The 24,657-nt window shown below is 39.0% G+C and overlaps 3 protein-coding genes across 3 annotated transcripts in view; 2 read left to right on the top strand and 1 right to left on the bottom strand.

Moving 5' to 3' along the window:
* SLC9A2 (solute carrier family 9 member A2) overlaps positions 1-9,470 on the top strand; it is a 34,051-nt gene extending 24,581 nt beyond the window's left edge. Inside the window, exons 8-12 of the mRNA XM_058831716.1 lie at positions 1,018-1,179; positions 1,764-1,860; positions 2,786-2,917; positions 4,869-4,959; positions 6,975-9,470. Of these exons, the coding sequence (XP_058687699.1) occupies positions 1,018-1,179; positions 1,764-1,860; positions 2,786-2,917; positions 4,869-4,959; positions 6,975-7,345 (853 nt within the window). The 3' untranslated portion in view covers positions 7,346-9,470. The remainder of the gene's footprint in view (positions 1-1,017; positions 1,180-1,763; positions 1,861-2,785; positions 2,918-4,868; positions 4,960-6,974) is intronic.
* A 4,262-nt stretch (positions 9,471-13,732) lies between these two features.
* MFSD9 (major facilitator superfamily domain containing 9) lies at positions 13,733-22,771 on the bottom strand. Its single transcript, XM_058831730.1, has 6 exons — positions 22,328-22,771; positions 20,300-20,387; positions 18,996-19,039; positions 17,673-17,802; positions 17,062-17,271; positions 13,733-16,539 (listed from the first exon to the last, which is right to left on the bottom strand). Exons 1-6 carry the CDS (start codon positions 22,769-22,771, stop codon positions 15,752-15,754), a joined length of 1,704 nt encoding a protein of 567 aa, XP_058687713.1. The 3' UTR covers positions 13,733-15,751.
* The window catches only part of TMEM182 (transmembrane protein 182), a 28,356-nt gene continuing 26,432 nt past the window's right edge, over positions 22,734-24,657 (top strand). The window contains exon 1 of the mRNA XM_058831753.1: positions 22,734-22,780. The gene's annotated coding sequence lies outside the window, so the exon portion shown is untranslated. The remainder of the gene's footprint in view (positions 22,781-24,657) is intronic.

Genomic DNA, 24,657 nt, shown 5'->3' with positions numbered 1-24,657 from the left:
AAAGATCAAGGCAGCAGCTGGCATGAGATACATGAGAGATCCTAATGGCAGGCAGCTCCTCAGGTCTTGATGGTATTACTTAAGACTTAGTATCAGTTAAGAAGATTACCCCTGGCATTACCTGAATAATTGAAATTTTTACTTTATCTGCTGAATCATCATCATTAGGTTGGATCTAATTCCTTTCACACCCAAATTCTTTAGACCCAAAGCATGGTCACTGCTCACCACCCTCTAGTCTCTGCTCCAAGAAGAATTTAAGTTTTTTATGAAGAGAGAATAGCACCAGCAGGAATGGCTGAGGAGAGCCCTCTCCAAGTGACTTGGGGACAACACAGTGAGGACAATTTCCTGACAGATGCGTGACACTGGTACAACTTCTGTTTACTCAGCCTGGTTCTCCTCCAGTCTGTGTGAGATCTTTAATGAAAAGGGTGCAGAGCAAAGGAGAGTCCCACCTCTTCATGACCTTCATACCCAAATTCAAGAATAATTTCAGAATGTCTGGAGGGCAAAATATTTTCTGACAAACAAAATCAACACCAGCTGTAATCAATATTTTTTCACTAAGCATCCAAGGAGGTGCAGTTGCTTTAGAGAAAGGAAGAACTTCTAAAGTTTTACAAAAGCAGGCTAAAATTTCAAAGAAAAAGCAGTTGATGCAAATTTTGGCCTTTTACTTGTTATTACAGTAAATATTTAATGTTCTCTTTTCCTTGGTGAAAACAGAGAATTAAAAATAATATTTTCTAAGAACATAGAATACCTAAAAGCTTAAAACTGCTTCTAGGGAGACTGCCCATTAACATATTACCTAAAACACAGCTTATGACTGTCTATCTGAAGTAAAGCTGAAATTGACCCTTTCTTAGGTTACTCAGCATTAGGTTGTTAACATGAACAGACACATTCCCTGACAATAAAGTCCTTTAAAATTTCATTAACTGGAATATATTGGCTTTCCTTGACTATGCACAGTAAAAATTAACTGGTTGGGCTGGTTTGCCTCACGTACAGGTTTAAAAAGTTCGACAATAAATACCTGCGAAGACTTCTAATCCGTGAGAACCAGCCCAAATCCAGCATTGTTTCTTTATACAAGAAGCTAGAAATCAAGCATGCCATTGAGATGGCAGAGAGTGGAATGATAAGCAAGGTCCCATCATCGGTATCTCTCAGGTAAGCAAGCGATGCCGGCATGGACAAGCGTCTCAGCTGGGTCACACACTTTATTCACAGCCTGGGCTGTCGGCAGAATAATCACTTTGACTTAGGGTACTTCGTGTCCTAATGTCACCAGAACAGTAAGAGGATGTGAAACAAGAGCCTTTTGCCTGTAGCTTCAGGTGAAGTGCTGTGTTTTTCCGGGCTGTGCAGTTTCACTGGGACAGCTGCTCACTGGAACATTGATCTGCCATGTAGGGCGGAGGTGGACTTGAACATGTGCCTGCCTGTCTGCTGAGAATAGCTCACAAGGGAACCCTGAAAGGCGTTTAGAGTAGCACCTAAGTACAATGGACAAATTATTGTAATTTTTATCACATTTTGTTTTCTTACCACAGATTTAAATGAAATCAAGATTTCATTTCTGCATGTTACATTTTCACCTATTTTGTGGTTGTTTTGAAATGTTGTTTCCACCTCTAACAAAGGAAATAATTGAAATGTCATTCCTGACCATTAAAATATAAACATTCTCTCTCTCCCTCCCTCTCTCACCCTCCTTCTCCCCTATTTTCCTTTTTTTTTTCATTCTTCCACAGTGACTATCATGAAGGAAAGATAAAGCCCCTTTCTCCCACTGAAATGGAAAACATGCGAGAAATATTAACAAAGAATCTCTACCAAATACGACATCGAGTAAGGATGAACTTTTGCCTACATAAATATCCCACTGCTCTTGTAATATACTGATTATCTTCCTAACACATCTTTGAGCTAGTACATCTGCTCCACCACATAATAGCAAATAATGCTCTTATTTACTTCTGTTGCCTTGAATCTATATCTTGTCATATGTACAGTAGCATATTCACATTCCTTTGTGTAAATACTTACTCAATCTTATACAGTTGATAAGGCTTAGTGTTTTTGTCTTATTACCTCTCATGTACCTGCAGCATTAAAGTAGGATCATAGGTACCAATTCAAGCCAACATTGTCTTCTTGTATCAGTATATTGGTCACTGCATGATATGGGATTAGATTTTTTATTTGCCTCCAGTTGTAAAGTTGTTTGTATTAAGAGCAGAGATGATGAACTGGAAAAACAGTGAAATAGAAGCAAAAGGACATTTCACATTTATTCTCCTGTGGCTAAGTAGTTTGAATGCCTGAGCCCTTGGAAAACATTCAAAAATTGAGCAAGCTTCAGATTGCTGGAGGTAAAAATGACTTCCCTCTAGGGGACTCATCACTTTCAAATGTGTGTCCTCTACTGACATACTAACCAAGCTACTACAGTGTGGGGGTAAACATGGTAGTAAGCCAGCTTTTTCCATTTTGTCTTTCATTATAAATATCAGCAGGTTAAAAAAAAATGAACCAAAACCAACCAAAAAAAAAAAAAAAACCAAACCCAAACTAAACAGGTGGCTGTGAAGCAGATAAATAAAAACATTCTTGGCATAATTATTGTTCTTGTTCTTAATCGTCTGCAATATGACCTTGTTCACAAGGATTTATGATGCTTATTAAAGCAAAAAGCCTATTTTTCCTTGTTGATATAGTCCAACACATTTGACATCATGCTTTCCAGGCTGTGATCACTGCTTTTCTATTTCAGACAATGTCCTACAACCGACATAGCCTGGCTGCAGATGCAAGTGAAAAGCAGGCCAAGGAAATTCTGATCCGTCGCCGGCACAGCCTTAGGGAGAGCCTGAGGAAAACCAACAGCCTGTCAAGGGAAAGACCGGTACTTGCATTTTGTGGTGTTTTTTTTGGTTTTTTTGTCTGTTTTTATTTTTTTTTTTAATTTTAATTTTTATTGAAAACTACTCTTTGTAGCTAACTGTAATGCAGAAAAAGAAATGTTCTGAAATGCAGGAAAAAATCCTGAATTTGGAAGACAGCTGCACATGTAATATCACACACCGTGAGTTGTACCCAGGAGCCCCTTAATTTGTGTTGACACCTTCAGCAAAGGTTCAGTCTTGCAGAATGTGATATGGGAGTGGGATCTGCTGCCATAATTTTACCTCAGAGAAGCTAGAAAGGCTCTGTGCACAATGTAGATAGGATCAGTAATCTCTATCAGTATTTTGATGAAATGTGGATGATTAAAGGTTAAAAATGACTTTGAGATAGAAAAGCTACTTACAATAAGCTCCAACATATAGGGGAGGACTTTTGACCACATCAGTCAGAGCAAACTCTTCACTTGAAAAATATTTTATGCTCTTTAGTATTCATAAAATACTAAATAATATAATAATATATAATAAAATAATATAATAATAAATACAGTCAGGCTTTCAGATTTTGACACTGGTTAGGAAAACTCCCTCCACTTACAAGGATTGCTGTGGCATGATAATATTTGGCTCTTTGAGGGATTCCTGCAGTAGTAAACTTCCAACTGTACTGGAATGGAACACCCTAATTAAGCAGGGAAACTTATCCTTTGGGTCATATCAGGTATCAAAGAAATTAGCCATCTTGTGTATATGTATTTTCATGTTATAGGAATAATTAGTGACTGTTGTCTTCATTGATACAGTTGTCCTTCAGCAGTCCCAAAAGGGCTGTGTCTCATAGGTGATCATTACCAGAGCTACTGTGGTATTAGTTATGACAGTGAGACTGTTCCTGAATTATTTTTTTTTCCTCTCAACCATAGTTACATATATTATCTTTTTCATACAATTAAATTATTTACTGTGTGGAATAGTGAGGAGACTCAGAAGGACTTTTGGGGCAGGAAGAGAAAAAGGATGTCTGATAACTTTTTAAAACACACTGGCTATAATTTTAAGAATAATTATCCTTGGGTAAATCCTCCACAGAGGGAAGAGGAGAAAGAGGAAAATAATAAAAATCCAAAGAGGAAAAATCTTTCAGGGAAAATAAATTTCCTTACAGGTTCCCTTTGGGTCTGCCACAAGTAATGGTATGAGCAGAGGAGAGCTGGTAGACTGTAAAGATTTTAAAAATCTTTGTAGCAGATGTAAGAAAGGATGTCCTTGAGAAACTTTTGAATTTTAAAAAAATCCAACTTGTCCTGGAAAGTACCTCTCATGTTCCAGGAAGTATGAAGTGTGGTGTGTTCCCAGACCCTTTAAATCCTGGTCTGGGGAAAACAAGGATTTTATGCCCTGAACTGGTAAATGATCATGCTGGTGCCTGACTTCCTCATCAGCTGCAGTGTGACTAGTCAGCTGTATAAAGCCATTTATATGTATAAAGCACTTGCTGGATCAGAATACAGATTAGTTCTTGAGCACAAGCTTCAGTCTCACCCAAATTTTTTGCAGCTGACTAATAAAAAGTTTTAAACAAGTTTTAAACACGAAGCTGCATGAAGTGCCATGCTTGCAGCATTTTCCTTCCTTAGGAAAACCTGCACAGCCAAGGATGAGATTAGAGACCATACATTTATTAACCCTGATCTCAGAGGGCATATCACTAGGCTTTCATTTGATTAAACTGCTTGAGATTATTCAGTCTTTACCCGAGTTAGCACAGACTTCAGCCAGCAATCAGCACTGAGTGTGTAGTAAAAGATCACGTATTACCTAATCTGAAACTACTCGCCAGCCCTTTAGCTACATAAACCTGTTCAAGCCTCAGCTGTGTATCTTAACATGCATTATGCAGGTACACTAGGCTGCAGTGACTTAAAATGTTCTGGTTTTCTTTGTATGCAGGCTGCAGCAAATACTAAAAGATTCCTTTCACTTCCTAAGAACACTAAACTCCCAGAGAAACTACGAGTGAGAAATAAAACATCTTCCAGAGGTAATGAAATTTTTCTGCTTTTCTCTTACTGTGCTGCAGTCATTTTGCTTACATAGAAGGAAGGTTTTTCCAGGGATGATGTAGAGAAATCAGCAAATTAGAGCATTTAATGCAGTGTGTCCTAAAGCAGAAATGTGAGTGTAGAGAAATGCCCTGACCAGCAGGGTTTTGTGGGGCTTTCTCACTTTCTATTCCATTCTGGCATAGTCCTCCCAGGACATCTCCTCATGTCAGCAAGCAGCAGCTGCAGTTCTGCACCAGGAACACTGCCATGGCTTATTCTGCTCATCTTTATTCCATAATGTCCAGATATCTCTCCTGGATTATGAGCTATTTGGTTCTTTTCTCTCTGGGGCCAGGGTAGAGGACACTGCTCTGAGAATCAAACCAGAGAGGGTAATGTGGACAGTAGATCTAGTTTACTGTTTTCATTAAGAACTCAAAATGCTGTGGTGTACAACCAAATTGCAAACTTTTTTCCCCTGCCTAAACTCACAAAGGCTTTATATTGTAGTTCTTGAGTTCTAACAATAACAAAAAAAAAATCTGTTGGAGCACAAATATTTGATATGAAAACTTTTCCAAATTCTATATATTCCTTTTGATTGTTACTAGTTTCATTATCATGCTTATATTATACTTGGGAGCATTTTCTTTATGGCAAGCTGTCATCAAGTTCTCTTGCTGGGAAGAAGAAATCTCTGCAGAGTTGCTAAAATTTCCTGATCTCCACCTCAATTAGTTTTCCACTATTCCAAATTAATTTAACAATAGACTGTGTTTTTGTCTGTTAATGATATCTTTGCTCTCCTGAGTGTAGGATGCCTTTTGTTCTGTAGTTAATCTGCAGAGGTCACCTACTGTCACCTAGAATTAAAGAGAAAATATGCCTCCAGATTATTCAATTGTCAAAAAATATATTATTTGACATATTTAGAAGGGAAAAGCCTGAAAACACAGTCTGATGAAGACCTTCCTTGATATATAATTATCTGGGTGAATGGACAATTACATGGTGATATGTTTTGTTGACCCCTTCCTCACCTTTTTAAAAGAAATAACATGAAGGCTACTAATCTTAGTTGTTCTTATGGCAGTTGCACAATACACAGTTGTTTACTTATATATATTCAAAACATCATATCTGATTTAAGGCTAAGAAAAAATCTGAGGCATTCATAAACTGTTGTTAAAATTTTTATCAAATGACTCAAGTGTGCAAGTTTTGAGGAAGATGTTAATTCTTTTTAAAGAAGTTTGCTGGGGAAAAATATATGCACACGTGCACATCCAGATAATCCCCAGCTTGGTTTACCTGGCAAGGATCATTTAAGGGCATTCTCTAAACAATTATGCCAGCTTTCCCTAGAGCATATTCTACCCTGCTGTGAGTGAGAGGACGAGTCTGCAGCACTTGCAACCTATAAGATTTGCCCTGTTTGATTCTGTTTCATGTCCTGCATTCAGCCTTATTAAAGATTGGATATTTCTACCCATTGACATTGAGAGATCCTCTGCCTGGTAGAGTATTGATGCTCCTTTTCCAAAGTCAAGTTTCTGCAGCCCCTGTACATGTTGTGCTCTGGAAATGCCTCTAGGTTTAGATTGCATGACATGTGAGGCTGAGAAATCTAATTTTGGTATCCTGCTTGGATATAAGCACAGACTAGACCCTAAGATCAGAGAGACAGTTTTTTTTCTGCCTAGAGAAGTGGAAATTTCCCAGAACTGGGGAAATGTCACTTCAATCAGGGGAGCTCTTGGCAATCAAGAAGCAGCTGAGTGAGGCCTTTCTATAAATCACACTTTTGAGGATAGAGATGTTTTTAAGTTAAATCTATCCCCTATTTTGGCAGAGTTAAGAGGCTGTTACTGGGGCTAAGAAAGCACTGAATATAGAAAAACATGAGGAAACTTTGTTCTGTGGCTGCAAGGGCTCAGTGTGCTGTTACTCAAATATTCCTGAAACAGTTATATTCTACACCTAAAACTATACTTTTGTTTCCAATTAACAGTGGGTGACAGCAGTGACTCTGATTTGGATGCTGCTACCACAGTGCTCAATCTAAGGCCCAGAGCAGGGAAAATCTTGAGAGAGCAGAGACTGAGACAACAGAGGCCACTACCTGAGTTTAGGGTGGAGTGGAAGAACGAAGTTGATGGGAGCCAGGACGGACGAGGAGAGCAGCAGGACCCAAGCATCTTGCCTCAGCCATCCATTGGGTTCAGGCAGCCACTGCTGACGAGACCAAGATTTGGCACTTTGAGCAGGGAAGATCTGACTGCAGACCACGGGTCAGCAAGACCCATGCCACCACCACGGTTAGTTAGGCAGGCATCGCAAGGGGACAGGCAGAGAAATAAGCCTGAGAACCAGCCTTACTGAACATAGCCAAAGGAGAACTATTGATAATAAACCATGGACATATTGAACTAGGATTCTCAACTATCTGATCAGACTATGGGATCCATCAAAATAACAAAACAAGCCTCAATCTGGGTTTAACCACTTCCATTTGTGTTAAATCAACTCCATTAACTAAGTGAAAGGAATGCTGGAGCAATTGCAAAGTTAAAGACATTAAAAAAAAAATCTCTTTTTTAAATAACTTATGGAAATGCTTTAATTTAATTATGTTATTTCCACTGTTAAAATAGTATTGAAATGTGCCTTATGATACCATCTCTCATGGAACCAAGTCATGAAGGTTCAGTACCCAGTTTTCCATTGAAATAATTGTTGAAAGTCCAGTGATGAATGGATTCTTTAAAAATACCCCAAACTTGTGTATCATTTCAGATTTTATTTATAATCAATAATACTCATTTTAACCAGAGCTTCAACATGAATAACACTGACAATTGCACAATGCACCTATCAAATAGACTTCTAAAGAAGAATAAATGTATTCCCGAAGCCTAGTTTGTGTGAATACCTCTGATGCAGAAAAAGAGGAAGAAGAGAAGAAACAAGCTGCAGGGGCAGGACTGCAATTACAGCTTGTAAAAAGGACTTGCAACAAAGACCTGAATAGCTTGAATTTTTACTTTCTGAATTTTTGGCAATATGTTACCTTTGAAAGGTATTAAGGATCACCAAAGAAAAACTGAATTACCTTGGCTTTCACTTTCTCAGCAAGAACTGAGAGCACTTAGCAGGACACCAGAAGGCCTAAAACCAGAAAACTTCAAGTGGATAAATAATGTTCGGAATCAAAATTGCTTTTTTGCACCTTAGTTACTTGGTTGCAATGTAATGCAAACACAGCAGTAGAATAGTTGCAGAGCACTGCACTTAGGCAGAGCAAGCAGTCTCCTGTTTGAGTCAGGGACCACTGAGACTCAAGAAAGCTCATTCAACTCATGCTTGTGACGCTGGTTAATTTGTTTTTCTTTTTTTTTCCTCATCTGTAAAAGGGGAAAGATAATCTTTACTTTGTCTGAGCTATGCACTCCAAGGAACAAAACTGTTCCATCTAATTTGCTTCTACAGAAAAGTAGCACAGTGGGGCCCTGGAATCAGCTGAAGTCACTGTGCACCTTAATAACATGGACTTCTTGATCCTAGCATCAATGGTTGCCATTTGAGGGTGTATGGGAAGGGAGGGTACATTAAAATAAATGATACTTAACTGTAGCTCTCAGGAATTTGCACTTTCTGTCCCACTTAATCTAAATACTGAGCTTGCTTTAGCACAGATACACATTTCAGTACAATGCAGAAATAATTTTCTTTCTACTTGTTACAAAATTGATAACTTTCATTGAAGAATGTACACTGTGAAATCATAACTTCTCTTTCATTAGCACATTTCTAAATCTGTGGGCAATAAGATTAATTTTTTTATTTAAGCTTGTTTTGAAAGAACTATTAAAAATCAGTTTCCTTTTAAATCCACAAAGTAGATTTCTTTCAAATGTTCATGGGTGGGGGCTGATAAATGGGGATGTAAGGGTTCCCTTCTTCTAACAGGATTTCCAAAATATTTATTTCATGTATGTATTTGAAATATCAAACCTTCCTAAACTTTTCCCTTAGTACAGGTCCTTTAGACTTTTTCCTTTGTTCCAGCTGTGAAAAATTCTGCTGTGTGGCAAATGCAAAGTCTAAGCTGCAGAGGAATGGCTGTGTGAACCCTATAAATCTCAGCCAAATGTTCATGGCTATTCTCAACAGATGATTATTGTGTAAATCAATAAATACTTAGCTGTCCTCTAATGATCATCTCCTGGTTGGAAATAAAATTGGGTTCAAGCAAAGCCAGCAAGTTTTAAAAAAAATTCAATTTATCTTTCAACAGGAAAGTACTTTCATCTGTAAAATTGTCAGGGAATGCTATGTCACTGCATTATTTGGATCATGTTTGAATAAGAAGAAAGCCTCGAGTTTTGATTTCAGTTTTGAGACAACATCCTCCTTACGGATCAGACTATTTAGACTAGCTGTTTTATATTAAGCCGATCTGAAATCTGACCCAGTAAATAAATAAATGTGAAATGTTGCACATCAACATTTAGTTTATTCTCCATGGAGTTTTCTTGTTCGTGTGCTGGTAATGACCAAGCACTTGGCATCTATCTGGGGAGAGCTGTCTTTCATTTTTTTTCCAAACAGTTGTTATTTTTTATGGCACAATTTTAAATAATGAATGCAGGTTTCAGGAACACTACTGCTATGCTGGTTGCCCATTAATGCAGGGCATGCTCACATTATTTGTGCTTAAAGTGGTGCCCCATAGTACAAACACATCAAATTGAAGGTCGTTTTTATGAAATATAGTCTTAAGCTCTTGGTGCTCCAAAACATGATAATATGTTTCTACCTTTCCAAAACTCTTTGAAATCCATAGAATTCGAGCATCAAGGCACATCTCCAGCATGGTCACGCTGTGAAGCAGAATTGCAAATCTCCTGGGACTTTGTGTCCTTGTGAGTTCCCTCTGCCTTCCTCACCTCTGCTATTCTTCCCACCCTTTTCAGGCTCTTTTCCACCACTGCTGAATCAGACCCTTGCCATGTCTGGGAACTGATTTCTGGGTCCTCTCCTTTTCAGTAGCAATGACAGCAGCAGGTGACACAGGCATTGTTCTAGTTAGCCCTTATCATTCAACTCTTACTCTAGTTTGGGTCAGAGGTTTACCTTTGTCCTTTTCTCCTTTTCCTTTTCCTTTTCCTTTTCTTCACGTGAGCACTTTTTTTGAGCCAGCAGAGGAGACACATGCTTCATGTTGTATCAGTGTCTGCTAGAGAATGAAATGCCCAATAAATCTGTCCTCGAGCACCATCTGATGGGGAAAGTCATGTATTGACTGAGGACAACGTTCTTTATCAAGGAAACCAGATCTTCAGCAGTGACTGGGAAATTTGCCAAAGCCACATAGAAATATTTTGTTACCAGATGGACTCCCCAGTACACTGTACTATAGATATTTTAGTGCATTTTTGATGAAGAAAGCCCAGTTTTAGGGAGAGCATGAAAATACAGTTCCACTCTGAATTAGGGTTTTCAGGATTTCCCCTTCAGTTTCTGAGAGGCCTATAAATTGAAATAGGATTAGAAAGTGGGTATAACAAGGCCTGGAGGAGATAGACACCCAGTTACCTTTTTTAGGCAGATACTTGAAAAAAACCCCAAGAATGATTTGCCAAAGAGCTAAAATTTTAAGGGCAGTCCTACTTTGTACTAAAGTATAATGCAAATCCCACTGAAACCAGTTCAACAAAAGAAAACCTTGCTGCATAACAATTTAAAATTTTGAGAATATCCTTCTGTACTAAAGCCACATAGAAATCACATGGAAAAACAAAGTTAAATTTTTTGCCAAAACAACATGCCTGCAGTTATGAAGGGTATCTTGGGCTCTCTGGAAGCAAACACACTGTACCCTGCACCAACTTTTTCAAGAGCTGCCAAGTCCACCAATTCCAGACATCAGCTGACATTCCAAGAAATGCTTTAGCTGGTCACCATTTCCAGAATGGTCCAAGTTGTGTCAACATCCTCCAGCCCTTGAAGAAAAGATGAAAGATTTTGAAATTGGATGTTGGAATGGTTTTTGTACCACAAGAGCTCTGATCCAATAAAAATATCCTTGTTAATGTGCATAAATATGACACCCTAATTGCCACAGGTTTTGTTTCAAAAAGTAATTTTTTGCCACAAAAAGGAAAAGAAATTCTGAATACTTCAGCTTACTTCATTTTTCATCTCTGAGACCTCCTATTTATTAGATATTTGACAGAATGGAAGACTGGTTCTTACTCTGTAGCACATCTCAAAAAAATAGTTCTTTGGTGCTGAGATAAAAAATAATTAAAAATTTGAATTAGTTTATCTTTGTAAATTAAACCAGAAGTTTTTCTTTTCTTTTCTTTTTTTTCTTTTATTTTCTTTTTTTAAAGACTTCACTTTAAAGTAAGCTATATACTCTTGCATTTCTAAAAGCAGTCTGACCTCAATTACAATCATTTGATTCTCAAAGTTCAGGTTTCATAACACTCTCACAAGATTCACGATCTTACAAGATTCATGATCAGATCTTTGTGATTTAATCTTCAATATTATAGCAATAACAACACAGGCAAGTCTTCGGTTTTCAAATGCCGAAGTGCCAGGCTATAAAGGATCATTTACCCAAGGGTATCCTACAACACTCGTAACCATATTGGCACTGTCAGCACCCACAGAGGTTCCCAGGAGCAGGAATGTAATGGCACTACAGAGAACCTGAATTAATGATCAAGCCAAATCATAAACAGCGCTTGTCCTATTTTGTTGCTGCATTATCTGCTCAGTAATCAACTTGCTCTCGGAAGATGAGAATGGTACTGACCTCTGTGATGGTGCTGCAGAAGAAAGAAAATGACAAGAAATGGAAGTCTGCAGAACTGGTGAATTGGGTTTGCATGGCAATGTTTTGGTAGCAGGGGGGGATAGTTGTGGCTCCTCTGAGAAGCTGCCAGAAGCTTTCCCTTTGTCTGACCGAGCCAATACCAGCTGGCTCCAAGATGGACCCACTGCTGGCCAAGGCCAGGACAATCAGTGTCTAACAACATATTAAAAAAGGAAAAAATAAGTTCTTTCACAGAAACAGTTGTGGCCAAAGAGACAAATGAAACAACCCTGCAGACACCAAGGTCAGTGCAGGAGGGGAGGAAGTGCTCCAGGCTGTGGAGCAGAGATTCCCCTGCAGGCTGTGCTGAAGACCATGCTGAGGCAGTTGTGCCCTGCAGTCCTTGGAGGTCCACAGGGAGTGGATATCCACCTGCAGCCTCTGGAGGACCCCATGTCGCAGCAGATGGATGCCCAGAAGAGGCTGTGAGCTCATGGGAAGCCCACACAGGAGCAGGCTCCTGGCAGGACCTGGACCCATGGAGAGGAGCCCACTGTAGAGCAGGTTTGCAGGCAGGACCTGTGACTTGGTGGGGAACTCACACTGGAGCAGTCTGTTCCTGAAGGACTGCACCCTGTGGAAAGGGACCCATGCTGGAGTGGTTAGTGAAGAACTGCAGCCCATGGGAAGGACTCACATCGTAGAAGTCCCTGGAGGACTACTTCCTGTGGTAGGGACACCACGCTGGAGCAGAGGAAGGACTCATCTTTGAGCAGCATCAGAAACAATGTGTGATGAACTGACCGTCTCACTCATCTCCCTGCACTGCAGCAGGGGAGGAGGTAGAGCCTGGGAAGGAGGGAGGGGTAGCAGGAAGGTGTTTTTAGAATTTATTTTAATTCTTATCCTGCTCTGATTTTGATTGGTAATAAATTCAATCATCTCCCCAAGCTGAGTCTATTTTTCTTATTACAGTTATCAATGAGCGATCTCTCCCTGACCTTAACTCAAGTCTTTTGTTAGATTTTCTCTCCTTTCCCCTGTCCAGTTCCAGAGGGGTGTGGCTTTGGTGGGTACCTGGTGTGCAGCCAGGGTCAACCCCCCCACAACTGGTATGTTTATAAAGGATCTCTTCAGAAGTACACAGCCTACCCCAACAGGAAAAAAAATCCCTTAGCTTCATCATTTAAAAGCAACAAAATCAGTATGTATACACAGCCTCTTCAACATGAGCTGATCAAAACCATCAGAGAAGTCACTTACCAAAGGGAAAATTTTGAAGGGCAAAGACTAAAAAAACCCAATAAACCAAACCAAAACCTAACCCTTCCTACAGGCCCAAGAAAACCAACCCAAAATAAAGTAACAGCAAGCAAGAGAAAAATCTTAATTTGCAGTGGTTTGCTGGCAGAAATTGTTTTCCTTTAGTCCATATTCAGATCTGGTTTGTTACAGTCTCCTACAGAAGATACTACAACCGGATTCAAGAAACAGCTGTGTAATTCAGTAGTTTGCCCACTACACTGTAGCCAAAATTAGCTGCAACTGCTCCTCCCTCAAAAGGGGGAATCACATCTCTGTATCTGCAGGAATGTCATTGACTCTTCACTCTCTGAACTTGCATGGTTATAGCAACTAAGAGGCAACACAAAGGGTGCAAATGTGGTCTCCAGGCACAAGGAACACTAGCTTTAAGGACTTCATCTCAAAATTGCAGAATTCTCCATTTTATATGATTTCTTCTTTTTCATTCACTGCCAAGCCACTTCTTGGTTGAATCCTTGGTTCCTGCACCCTTTATGAGAAATGTAGGTAAGTTCAAATTATTTTAACCACGGCTTGAGGAAAAAAAGTAAAGCATCCACTTCATATTGCCTTGAACACTTATATTTTGTGTTGTAGCTTCAGCAGAGGAAGATGGGGAAAAAACCACAGCGACATAATGATGTATGTGGAATGTCACTTTATTTCTAGTCCTTAAGGAAAATAAAATAGTGCAATTTTTCTGTACCTGAACAGAAATGTTTCTGTGGCACTTCAGGAATCATTTTGGCCTCCAAGAAGTAAAAATCTTCTGTAAAATGTGTTGCAATGTGTCCCCAAGACCACAGGCTTCCACAGATTTCTCAACTGTGAGGCTTTTATAACCAATATTCAGTAGGGTATGTATTAGGATAGATGTTCACAAAGATTAAATCAGTGTGGCAGTTTAGAAGGGTAAATGTTATGTTACATCATATAACCAACAGGTATTGGAAAAATTACTAAATCACTCATACATATTAATTTTTGAAGCTTTTTTTTCAACCCTTTTCCTTAACCCCTTGCTAAAGATGCAAAACAGAATTCCCTTACTTACAGAAGCATGGTTTTAGGTCAAGAAAACAAACAAACAAACAAACAAACCTAAAAGATGGAAAGAAAGAAAATAAGAAATTTAGTGCAATAATGTTTTGGGCATCTACCAAGAAAGGCAAGAGAAGGTAAGAGACTTGAAAATGCCTCAAGTTCCTAGGGACAAATGAAACACATAATACTGTAATAAAAAACTCTGAGGATATGTACTGAAATCACAGTAGGAATAAGACACTGATTATGTCAATAAATAAAATTAAAACAATTCAGAGGTTCCATATATGAATTCCTATGGTGCTGCCACTGGAATCACTGAGGTTTCAAAAAGTATTTGAATGCTAGTAGGCAGTCGAAAAAGGTAAAGAAGGAAATGAAAATAAAAAATGACCATTCATGACTCACCTGAAGCAGGAAGAGTGTTTGCACTGATGTGTTCAAGGAGGTAACTAAATTGTACAAAAACCCCCTAACCAAACACTCACATAGCTGACTTTGTACCTTCATCAAGTAATATAATGAAGATCATAGAGAACATTATCAGAGCAAAATACATTTTTCCCATGTTTCATATGAAATACAAACAATGCTGACTGGCAAGTAATGAGCTTGAACAGTAAATAGCATAGGAACGCTACAACTCTGTTCAGCTAAGCCATGCACACAGATGAGGACTAAAACACCAACAAACCCGTATTTCTCTTGTCACCAAAGTGTGATTTATGCCTGAGATGAGACAGTATGCATTAATCCAGTTCCTTGAACTACTGCTAGATGCTCCTTTACACTTTTTACAGTCATTTGAGAGAATTAAGAAGGAAATTTTTCTTAAAATGAGGGTAGAAAGTTGCACAGGAAATATAAATAAAGAAATTATGACATAGTTCCTCAGTAGAAACTATTACTAAACAGAAGCCACCAGTTCAAATTTTGATAAAACTTAAATTCAGCCTCAGTATCAGTCTGAATGGTCTTGTATTAATCTCAGATTAGGTTTTCTAGTACATGAAGTTAGCACATACCCAATTCTGTTACTTGGGAAAGACCAGGAATCAGCAGGGTTTGCATGATTACCCCAAGGTGCCTAACCATGGTCTGCAGAAAGTTTTGTGGAAAAAATATGCTACACTGCTATACAAAAATCACATAAGCAAACATACTATTATATAAACTACTGTCACAAAAGGCAAAAGAAAACAGACCACAGCATAAGAAATTAAGGCCAAACACAGCGCAAATTCTCCTTCTGATTACATAACAAAAATTCACCTTTGATTACCCTTTTTTAACCATCTTTCAATCTAAACACTGTTTCAAAAATGAGCTACACGCAGGATTTGTGCGTTTCCTGACATTCTTTTTTTCCCCTCCAAAAAGGTTAAAAATCCATTTTAAAAATCACAACTGGTACAATATAGCAACATCTGCCCCTCTTAGAAATGTCCTAGTGGTGCCTGTTAGAATAACATCTGTCTAGACTTAATATCCCTGCAGCAGAAATACATATATAAACTTGCTAACGTGGGAACATGATGTGCTTTAAAAATCATGTAATTATTGTACAAGCCTGGCAGATGAAAATACATCTGTGCAATCCAAAATTTTGACTACTGATCTTTTAACTTCACACTTCCACGACTACAGTATTTTTGTTTGTTTGCATTCATTATCACAATAGCAACTAATGCTAGTCCCACAGCTAGACTTGGAGGGCCACAAGGACTGAACTCCTGAGCAATTCCAGAAAGGAGTGGGGCAATAATACGTCCCACTGATGTCACTGACTGTCCAACACCTAGCAGTGTACCGCTGGCCTCGTTCCCACCAACGGTCAGTTCCAGATCAATGATACAGGTACGGCCTATAGTAGTGGAGAAGGCCAAGAACGTGGAGGACAAAATGACCATCCATATGCTCAGTGCTGAAGCATACAGGAGAATCAGCACGCAGGTAAAAGTGCTGGAGTGCAACAAAAGTCTGTAAGTGTTGTGATGATAGAGTCTTGTTATTGGTCCAAGCAGACAACCAGCCAGGACTCCAAGTGCACTGCTATAGCTCATTAGGTATCCAGCAAACAAAGGTTTCACCCCAAATCTCTCCTCCAAGGCCAGAGTAAAATTACTATAGTACAGCAGGATAGCAACAGACATCAGGAACCGCACTAAAAATACATCCCACAAATTAGAGCACGCAATTCCTTTAATCTTCTTCAGCACTGTTGCAACTTGGATCCATGGAGACTGGAAAAAACTACTGTTTGTCACAGCTCTACTAGTTGCTGATTTCAAGTGAAGGTCGTGATTTGATTTTGCTGGCAAACTTTTTGTTCCTTTGTCTTGGTAATGGCCCCTACTGCTAGTGTTTTCTTCACTCCAGGGTAACATCCAGACAAGACCTATATAGATCAAGAAATTAGTTGATTTCATTCAATTGCATCAACTTTACATGGAAGACATTAGTTTGATTGTAACAATTTAAAAAAGATACTTCAACATACTTGTCCTTAAAAAATTTGCAAATATTAAGTCTAGTGTTATTCATAGTATCGGTTCAATTTTAAATGCAGTGAAAACAAGAAAAGAAAGCACTGAAATGCCACACTCACACCATATAAACAAATCTAATGGCTAAAGCCAAAATTCTGATTTCTAGTCTTTGTCTTTGCGCACATCAAAAACTCCTATTTGTGTCTGAATGTAAAAGAGATACATGCAAAACAAAGGAGAAGCATTTGGAGGATAACCGTTTCAAAATTTCCATCCTTCCACTCAAGTTCAAATTCAAACAGTAGTATTGGCATACTAAGTATTTATGCCATAGATGATAAACACACTGAATTCAAGGTATTACACATGGCTTAAAAGGACAAAATGAAGAATGAAGAGACCCAAGATGCAAAATGTGACATGCAACTTACCACCATTCAGAAGGAAGATAGAGGCACAGATGAAGGATGTTTGGTAAAAGCCACCTTCGAACTCTGCAAGGTAGCCACCAACAACAGGTCCCAGGATGAAGCCCACACTGGAGGCTGCATTGAAGCGCCCCATTACTAAAGGGCGATCCCTCTCTGAAACCAGGTCAGACAACAGGGCTTTAGAGATGGAAAGTGTGTGTTTGAAAATACCTGCAACAAAATATAAACAAATCAACAAACATGTATTTTTCAGTCCAAAAAAAAAGACAGATGCTATCTCCACAACAATGGTCCAAATAACAATGGTCCAAAATTGTATGATTTCTATTTTTAAAGTTCCATTAATCACAAATTTTTTCAGTGCTAGAGTGAGCAGCTTTGTGGGATTTAGATGCCTGGTGGGTTAAACCTCAACATTTCAAATTATTTTCAGGAAAAAAATCATGAGAATTCTTACTCTGTAGAGACTTTTCCAACAGTAAGTTTCAGTTGGTGCTACTGGGTGATGATGCTATGCAGCCATCCATCCATTAACCATGATTTCTCCCGTAGTAATTCTCAGGCTGAGACTACACAGAATTTAAACTGCAAAATGCCAAGCGTTTACATACCTACAGGGACTCTAGAAATAGCAAACAGGAACACTGTGGTGGAATTTCCAAGGAGGAAGTAACCCAGTGCACTGAGAAGAATACAAGCAAGCAGGGAATACCGTCTTCCCACTATATCACTCCAGCAGCCCTTTCACGAAGGAGGAAAGAAAGATTAACTTTTTATAATAGTAAACTATGTGCAGTGATCAATCAATACATCTACATTAAATTGAGAAAAGAGGTCAAAGGACTGTCTATGAAAGCCTAATAATCTTATTACACAACATTCCTAAGTGCTCAAAATCTGGAAGTCACAAGCACAGTTCTGCCCGGCTGGCAGTCTACCTGCCAGAACTGTGATTCCACTTAATGTTGTGTATAGGGCCTTTTTTAATAAAAAAATCTCCCTTTTAAAAAGACAGTCCTGCAATAAATACCACAAAACATTATCAGTAGAAGCCTTCTAACAGCCTTACCATAACCAACCCCAAATATTTGCTTGCATCACTAAGGCTGCTATGTATTAGACAATTGTTTAAGGTCCTAAAAGCAATAATCTTGGCTATGAAGAGTTTGTCATCTGAGCACAGACAGGTAAGAAGTAGTTTGCAGAGGGCAAACAGAAAACTTGCATTTATCATGTTTATAAATCAGCTTGATTCCCAAGAGGAAATATCTTTTTAAGAAAGTAGACAATGGTTTTGCACTTTGAAGAAAATGCCACAAAATTATAGCAGGAAATTATCCCAGGTGTCCTGCATAACAAACCCTGAAACAGTTCTTTTATGAAACTTTCTCATAATCTGTTCTCTTCAAAACTAGAAAACTAGTGCCAGGGTAACATTAGGATATTAAAAAATCTATAGCTAATAGAAAACCAACCAAACAGCAAAGATGCAATGATTAATTTATACCATACAATGAATTACAAGGCACTGCTCATTAAGGGAAAGCAAACCAGATCACAGAAGGGCTGACTCATGAGAGTCATGAGACTTACGACTCATCAGACTGCTTTTTGGATAGGCTACTGCTCTACTAGCACCAACACTAGAGGAGACAGCCCTGTGTAACTCAGTACTGTATCTGAGCCCAAATCTGTATTCCAGTTTTTGTCTAAAAACTGTATTCTGTTTGGGTCTGAAAAACCTGTCAATTCCCCATAAACAAAACCGCCGTTTCTCACACAAACTGAAAATTGGTTCCTCCAACGAAAATGCTTCCATGAACACTTTATACATTTTCAAAATGTCAAGAAATGCTATTTTTAACCCCACCCTTTTTCCCCCCTACAATCCACAGAAATATCAATATGCTCTGGAATGCAATGTTAGAACTCACCACAAATGTGCTGGAAAATAGCTGCATTACACCATAGAGAGATCCTAAAACAAACAAAACAGCAGTGTTAAAAATTAAGCTTTTTTTTTTAAAATGAAAACTTTACAAAATTTTAAATGATGAAAAATGGGAAATTATGAGAATAGTTTACTAGAAGAATGGGAAGAGGGAGCAAGACAAACCAAGGGTGGAGTTTAGCATTTAATAAAGGAAATATTTTCAGAGAATAACAAAATAAAAAAGTGCTGAAAAGTTGTAACACTGTGTAAATTATATTGCTTTGTATGGTGTACCGAACAAAACAGAGCTTGGCATTTATAACTGCTTTCTGAAAATCAGGAGAGAATTTCCCTACTGGAAAGGACTTTCCACTTGGTGCTTCAGTTTACTACAAGGCATCACTTAAGCCCTGAAGAAAACACAGATCCTACTTTCTCATTTTGGAGGCTAGGAGTTTAGCAGCATTTAGTGATAGAAAAGAAGGAACAAAGAGAAGCAGAGAGAAACATCTGTCAGACTTTCATTTACAAGAATACACCTCAAACCTATCTTTTTTCTAATGTTAAAAATCAAAGCAGACTGTTGAAATGAAAACATATTTCTGACTAGCTGCTGCTTAAAGCAATACTGTCAACTCAGTGTATCAGAATTATTTCACACAAAGTGTTAAATAAAAAAGCAAAGTAATAAAAACTGAATAACAGCTTCCATGTCTGGGAATAAAGAATATATTGTATCACTCCAAACCATAAACAATACCATAAAAGGTACTTTAAAGCCACAGAACTTACCTTAGCATTAAATACTTTAAGATAAAATTCCAAATCTTCAGAATTTACTTGTAAACACTCGTAAAAGTGAATAAATATTTTGCCAAGACAGCTGTAAGGATTTTAATCAAACTGGGAACAATCATGGACATTGGAAAGCTTTGGAGAAGCAGCTGCAGAAGTACTGTTTGCAAAGTGTAAATAACAATAAAACTACAAGGAACACCTTTGGCTCCCTAAATTGCTAAGCTGTGAACTCTTGGATGCTGAAAAAGTAGCTGTACAAATGCTTCTGCAAGACTTCCTTGCTCTTTCCAATTGTGCTCTTTCCCAAGCACATGTTTTTGGCTACTGTCAGTGCCTGAGTTTGGACAGGTCTCTGGGTCTAACACAGTATGGCTGCCCTTACAGTTTTACTTGGAAACTTTTTATTATGCTATTAGCAAGGAAGAATTATGCTACAATGTCCAGTTTGCAGTAAGGCAAAATCCAGGCCTTATCTTACTCTTTCGTAAATCAAGTACTGCAACTCACCTATGATTCCAGCCACAGTATGACTTGCTCCTAGAGATTTGATATGAAGATTCATTAAAGGAACAACCATGCTCACTCCAAATAAGTCCTGAAACCAAGGCAGGAAAAGTTTTAGTAACTTTCACAAAAAGACAATAGAAACATGGCTTAATAACAGTCAACATTAGAAATAAATTTAAAAAAAAAAAAGAATTTTCTCCATATCAACACAAGGTTAAAAGAAAATTTCTCATATTACAAAAGACATGAACTGAAAGGTAAAGTATTGCCTTACAAAGGAGTTAAACCTATGAAAACATCAATTCTCTCCCCCACTCTAGATACAATCCAAAAAAGAACATATATATTTCAACATTAAACATTCCTTTAATATATATTAAACTTCACCTGTTTAACAAGAAAAGTACTTTGTACCAGTGCTTTAAATTCAAAGTGGCCTCATTTCAATCACTTAAAAATACTTTTCATTTGCACAAAGAATGTGTATTTTGAAAAACAGTATTTTAACCCAACCACAGTGGGAAAGAAGATACAATAGATCTAAACCTACTTACAGCCTGCCTTTGTGTATAGCTTAAGAAATGTGACAAGACAGAAACTCGAAAAAAAAAATTAATAAAGGCAAAGCATAACTGAAAAACATTTTGTAAGAGGAGGGTAAAGGACACTGCCCATCCTGAGAAGTACAAGGATCTCCTACTCATTCCTTTTGCTTTATTACTTTTTGTTAAACTTACCACATTGACCCAGTAGTTCTTTCAGTACTACTACAATCTGGCACAGCATCCAGAGTCCCTTGGAGATCTATTGGAGCAAGATCACCTTCCATCACTGACTGCTTGAACTGAACTAGACTACCTCAAAGACTGATTAACTGTACCAATGTGTGTCACTAAGTGAGTTCTCACAGTCTGTCATTAATTATTTTTTGATGGCTGAAATTGAGGCTTACAAGGTTAGAATCATTAAATACATTAGCATGAACAGCATGAACACTTGCAAATATCTTCAGTAATATAACCTTAGGTGTCATCTGTGAACCAGAAGAGAGGTTCAGTGACCTTGTTCAGGTTATCAATGGAGACATTAAAAAGTACAAGTCTCAGACTATACCCTGGCAGTACTCGACTGTCACATGCATGCAGGCAGACCAAGACCCCCTAGCCACTATCCTCTGATGGGTAGTTATGTCTCATTCCACCTGCAATTCCTTTTGTGGAGTGATAGATACGCTGTATTTATTTGTCTGGCCACAGGAAGTTTGCATCACCACACCCTCTAAAAGGACACTCGGCTGATTTTCTTGTGTGCTCCAGCTCAGTGTCAACAAGCTATTTCAGGGCTGGATAACCACAGCGTTTAAAAATCTGTTAAAAGGAGCAAAGTTCTCATGCATGTTTCCCTGGGATATTTGCTCCAGGACACAAACCACCTGGGTTGTTTCTACTGCCCAAACTAAAAGTAGGTATGACACTATCTTCACATTTCACAGTGAAAAACTGTAGTCATTTTGTACTCATTTCCCAAATTGTCACTTTTAATTTCAAATTAATTAAAGGACACTTTCCTGAGGCTCAGGAATCTCTACAGAATATGAACTTTTTTAAAAGTCTGTCCTTTCAAAAACAGACTTTAAAAAAAAAAACAAACAACAACAAAAAGAACAAATCAAACAACCCCTTAATTTTAGGGGTTTTTTTGGGGTAAATTTACAGGAACCACGGGTATTTCAAGGAAACAGGGAGCAGCTCTCTTATAAACACCAAGGCAAGACTCAGCTTTTCGGGTGCTGCGCTATTCCCTGGCGCTCACAGGATAAAAATCCGACCCGTGTATCGAACTGCGGGCTGTTTACACAGCACAGCCGCTACACACCACCAGCGCCACAAACACTGGCGTTCCCAAGGAGCAGCTGCAGCGATGCACCCCCGAACCCAGCAGCCTTGGCCTGGAAAGGAGCAGATTCCCGTTCCGGGCGCGGCCGCCCGCCGCAGGCCGCGCGGGGCGGGCCCCACGGCCGCCGCTTACCAGGAATCCCACCGCGTAGAGGCACCGCACGAAGCGGGCGGACGCGGCCGGGCTCCCCGCGACCCTCCGGCCTCCACCACCCTCATCCTCCTCCTCCTCCATGAGGGCGGCGGCGCCGGGCCTGCGCAGTGCCCGCGGCGCGGCGGAAACGGAGAGGCGGCGGCGCCGGCGGCGGGGGAGAGCCTCGGGTGTGCTTCGTTTGGCACGGTAGCCTTCGTATGTCCTCTTTTCCGGGCGAAGATGAGGAAGAGTACGGCTCCCTGCCGAGCCGTCCGGATCCCTGCTTCCACCCTCCCACACACACCTCTGTAGGACTTTGCCCTTCCTGCCTCTTGCGTGTTTGTACGGGAAAAAATTTGTAACCCGTCCCCTTGCGGCCTGAGGCTCTCTGGAAGGCAGGAGTAGCCAGGTGGAGCCGAGGGGCTTTGGAAACAAATATGCCATAGGAGCACGGTAATGGATCCCTTGCACAGTTCTTGTGGTTGCTGTAGAAAGAAGGCTTTTTGGCCCTTGCACCTCCGAAGCTGCCTATCCAAGTGGAAAGCGGCCGTCTCCCAGCGCTGCTGCTGTTCCTCGGCCACCTCTCGGGCTCAGCCCGGTGCCTGCATCAACTGTTTCTGGCAGCAGTGTTTTCCTGCCTTGTTACTTGGCTTGTGGTGGTGGTACTGAGCTAAGGAAGAAGGGCATCCCTCTTCCTGCTTAGCAGGTTCACTGCTGTGCTGCGTTTTTGTTAAAAGTCAGGGATAGCTGGAATTGTTGACGACTAGTATGTTGTAAAGCATTTGCATCCAAGGCAGTGAAACTTCATAAATCTTCCAGATGCACTGGTGGAAACGATTGTCACATGCAAAATGTGACCAACCGACTTCATGTTGGAGTCAGAGGTGCTCTTTTATATAGTTGCTTGGTCAGGGATCAGTAAAACTTCTGCAGTTTTAAATACTTTTAAAAATGTACAAGGGAACAGGAGATGCTTTAATATGTTTTTAATTATCAGTAAGAAGAAACTTGAAAAATGTTGATGACTTAATGGTTTAAATGTTAGCATGAGTTATAAAGTTGGAGAAAGATCATTCAATAACTGACAATAGCATAACTTCAGTTCTATCTTCATGTTTTCAGAAGAAATAAATATCACAGGGTTGAGAATCTTTTACAGATTTATGTCACAAAAAAAGAAAAAGGGGAATTTGGTTTTACTTACAATTATTAAAAATTAAGCTAAAAACCCTCAAAACACCAAATTGTAAAGAAGAACATATTTCTAGATAAGCAGCTTATTTATAATATACCAAAGCAAAACTTAACTTAGTATCTGCATAGGGACAAAGATGTTATCAGAGTTCAGACACGAATAACTCAGTTGTTTAATGTCTCGGTGGCTGTGATGTTTTTGTGTTGGGCTAACCAATATAACCTATTAATTTATCTCTTTGAGGCAACTTTGAGTAACAAATTCTCTCAGCAAGGTTTTTAAAATTCTGGATACAACACTAATGGAAATCAGTTGCACACAGTTTCTCTGAAATCGACAAAATGGTGACAAGATGCTGAAATATTAGAGCATCCTGGGAATTGCTGCTACATTGTCTGCTCAATATTGTGCTAATTTTATCCTTGATCGTTTTAACTGATAGAAGAAATGGAAAGTGCCTGAAAATTTATTAGAAGAATCTATTAAAGAGGTGGATGATTAAAAGATGTTGCAAGGGTTAAGGTATTTTTCCTGTGGTCTGAGGGACATTGACTTCTATGCAAACTCTGAGCCCAACTGAAATTTTTAAAGTTTTATGTGTTAGTCTCTGCCATAAGTCTCTGAAACCAGTTAGCTATTTTTTTCAGGTTCTGAAGATCAGAATGATCGAATATGATGGGGACAAAGTGTTGCACGCAGGAATATTGAATTCCCTGGCAATGAAAACCCTTAGGTTTTGTATGTTATTTCAAGCTATCTCCATGCACAATGACTTGTAAAGCAGAGAATAACTAAACTTTATGACATCAGTGCAACTGTTCATGGAAAAAGCAAGCAGAGAACACATAGGTATCTCTTCCTTTAACAGATCTCTTACTGCTTTTTTCCTGGCGAACTTGATCATATTGTTAAAGAATTGTGAATCTTACATGCTTACAAAATTTACATAATATATAAGAAAAAGGCATTAATATATATATAGTGATGGACAAATATCTCTGTTACTTTTGCACTTAAGGCAGATGATTTCAGCTGCATCATGGTTCCCACTCATGTTCTGTAATTGTGATTACAAATTTTAAGATAAAGGCTCCCAAATAAAGAAATCTTAAGATAAATCTTCTCAAATAAAGTG

Source organism: Poecile atricapillus, chromosome 1, assembly GCF_030490865.1.
Source record: "Poecile atricapillus isolate bPoeAtr1 chromosome 1, bPoeAtr1.hap1, whole genome shotgun sequence".
Taxonomy (NCBI): domain Eukaryota; kingdom Metazoa; phylum Chordata; class Aves; order Passeriformes; family Paridae; genus Poecile; species Poecile atricapillus.
The sequence above is the reverse complement of the archived record's forward strand: the minus strand, read 5'-3'. Positions and strand labels throughout refer to the sequence as shown.

Coding starts and splice junctions, on each gene's coding strand:
- MFSD9 (XM_058831730.1), bottom strand. CDS start 22,771: ATGGCATATTTGTTTCCAAAGCCCCTCGGCTCCACCTGGCTACTCCTG. Junction 20,388..22,327: donor TCTACGCGGTGGGATTCCTG/GTAAGCGGCGGC, acceptor CCTTGGTTTCAG/GACTTATTTGGAGTGAGCAT. Junction 19,040..20,299: donor TACTGTGGCTGGAATCATAG/GTGAGTTGCAGT, acceptor TGTTTGTTTTAG/GATCTCTCTATGGTGTAATG.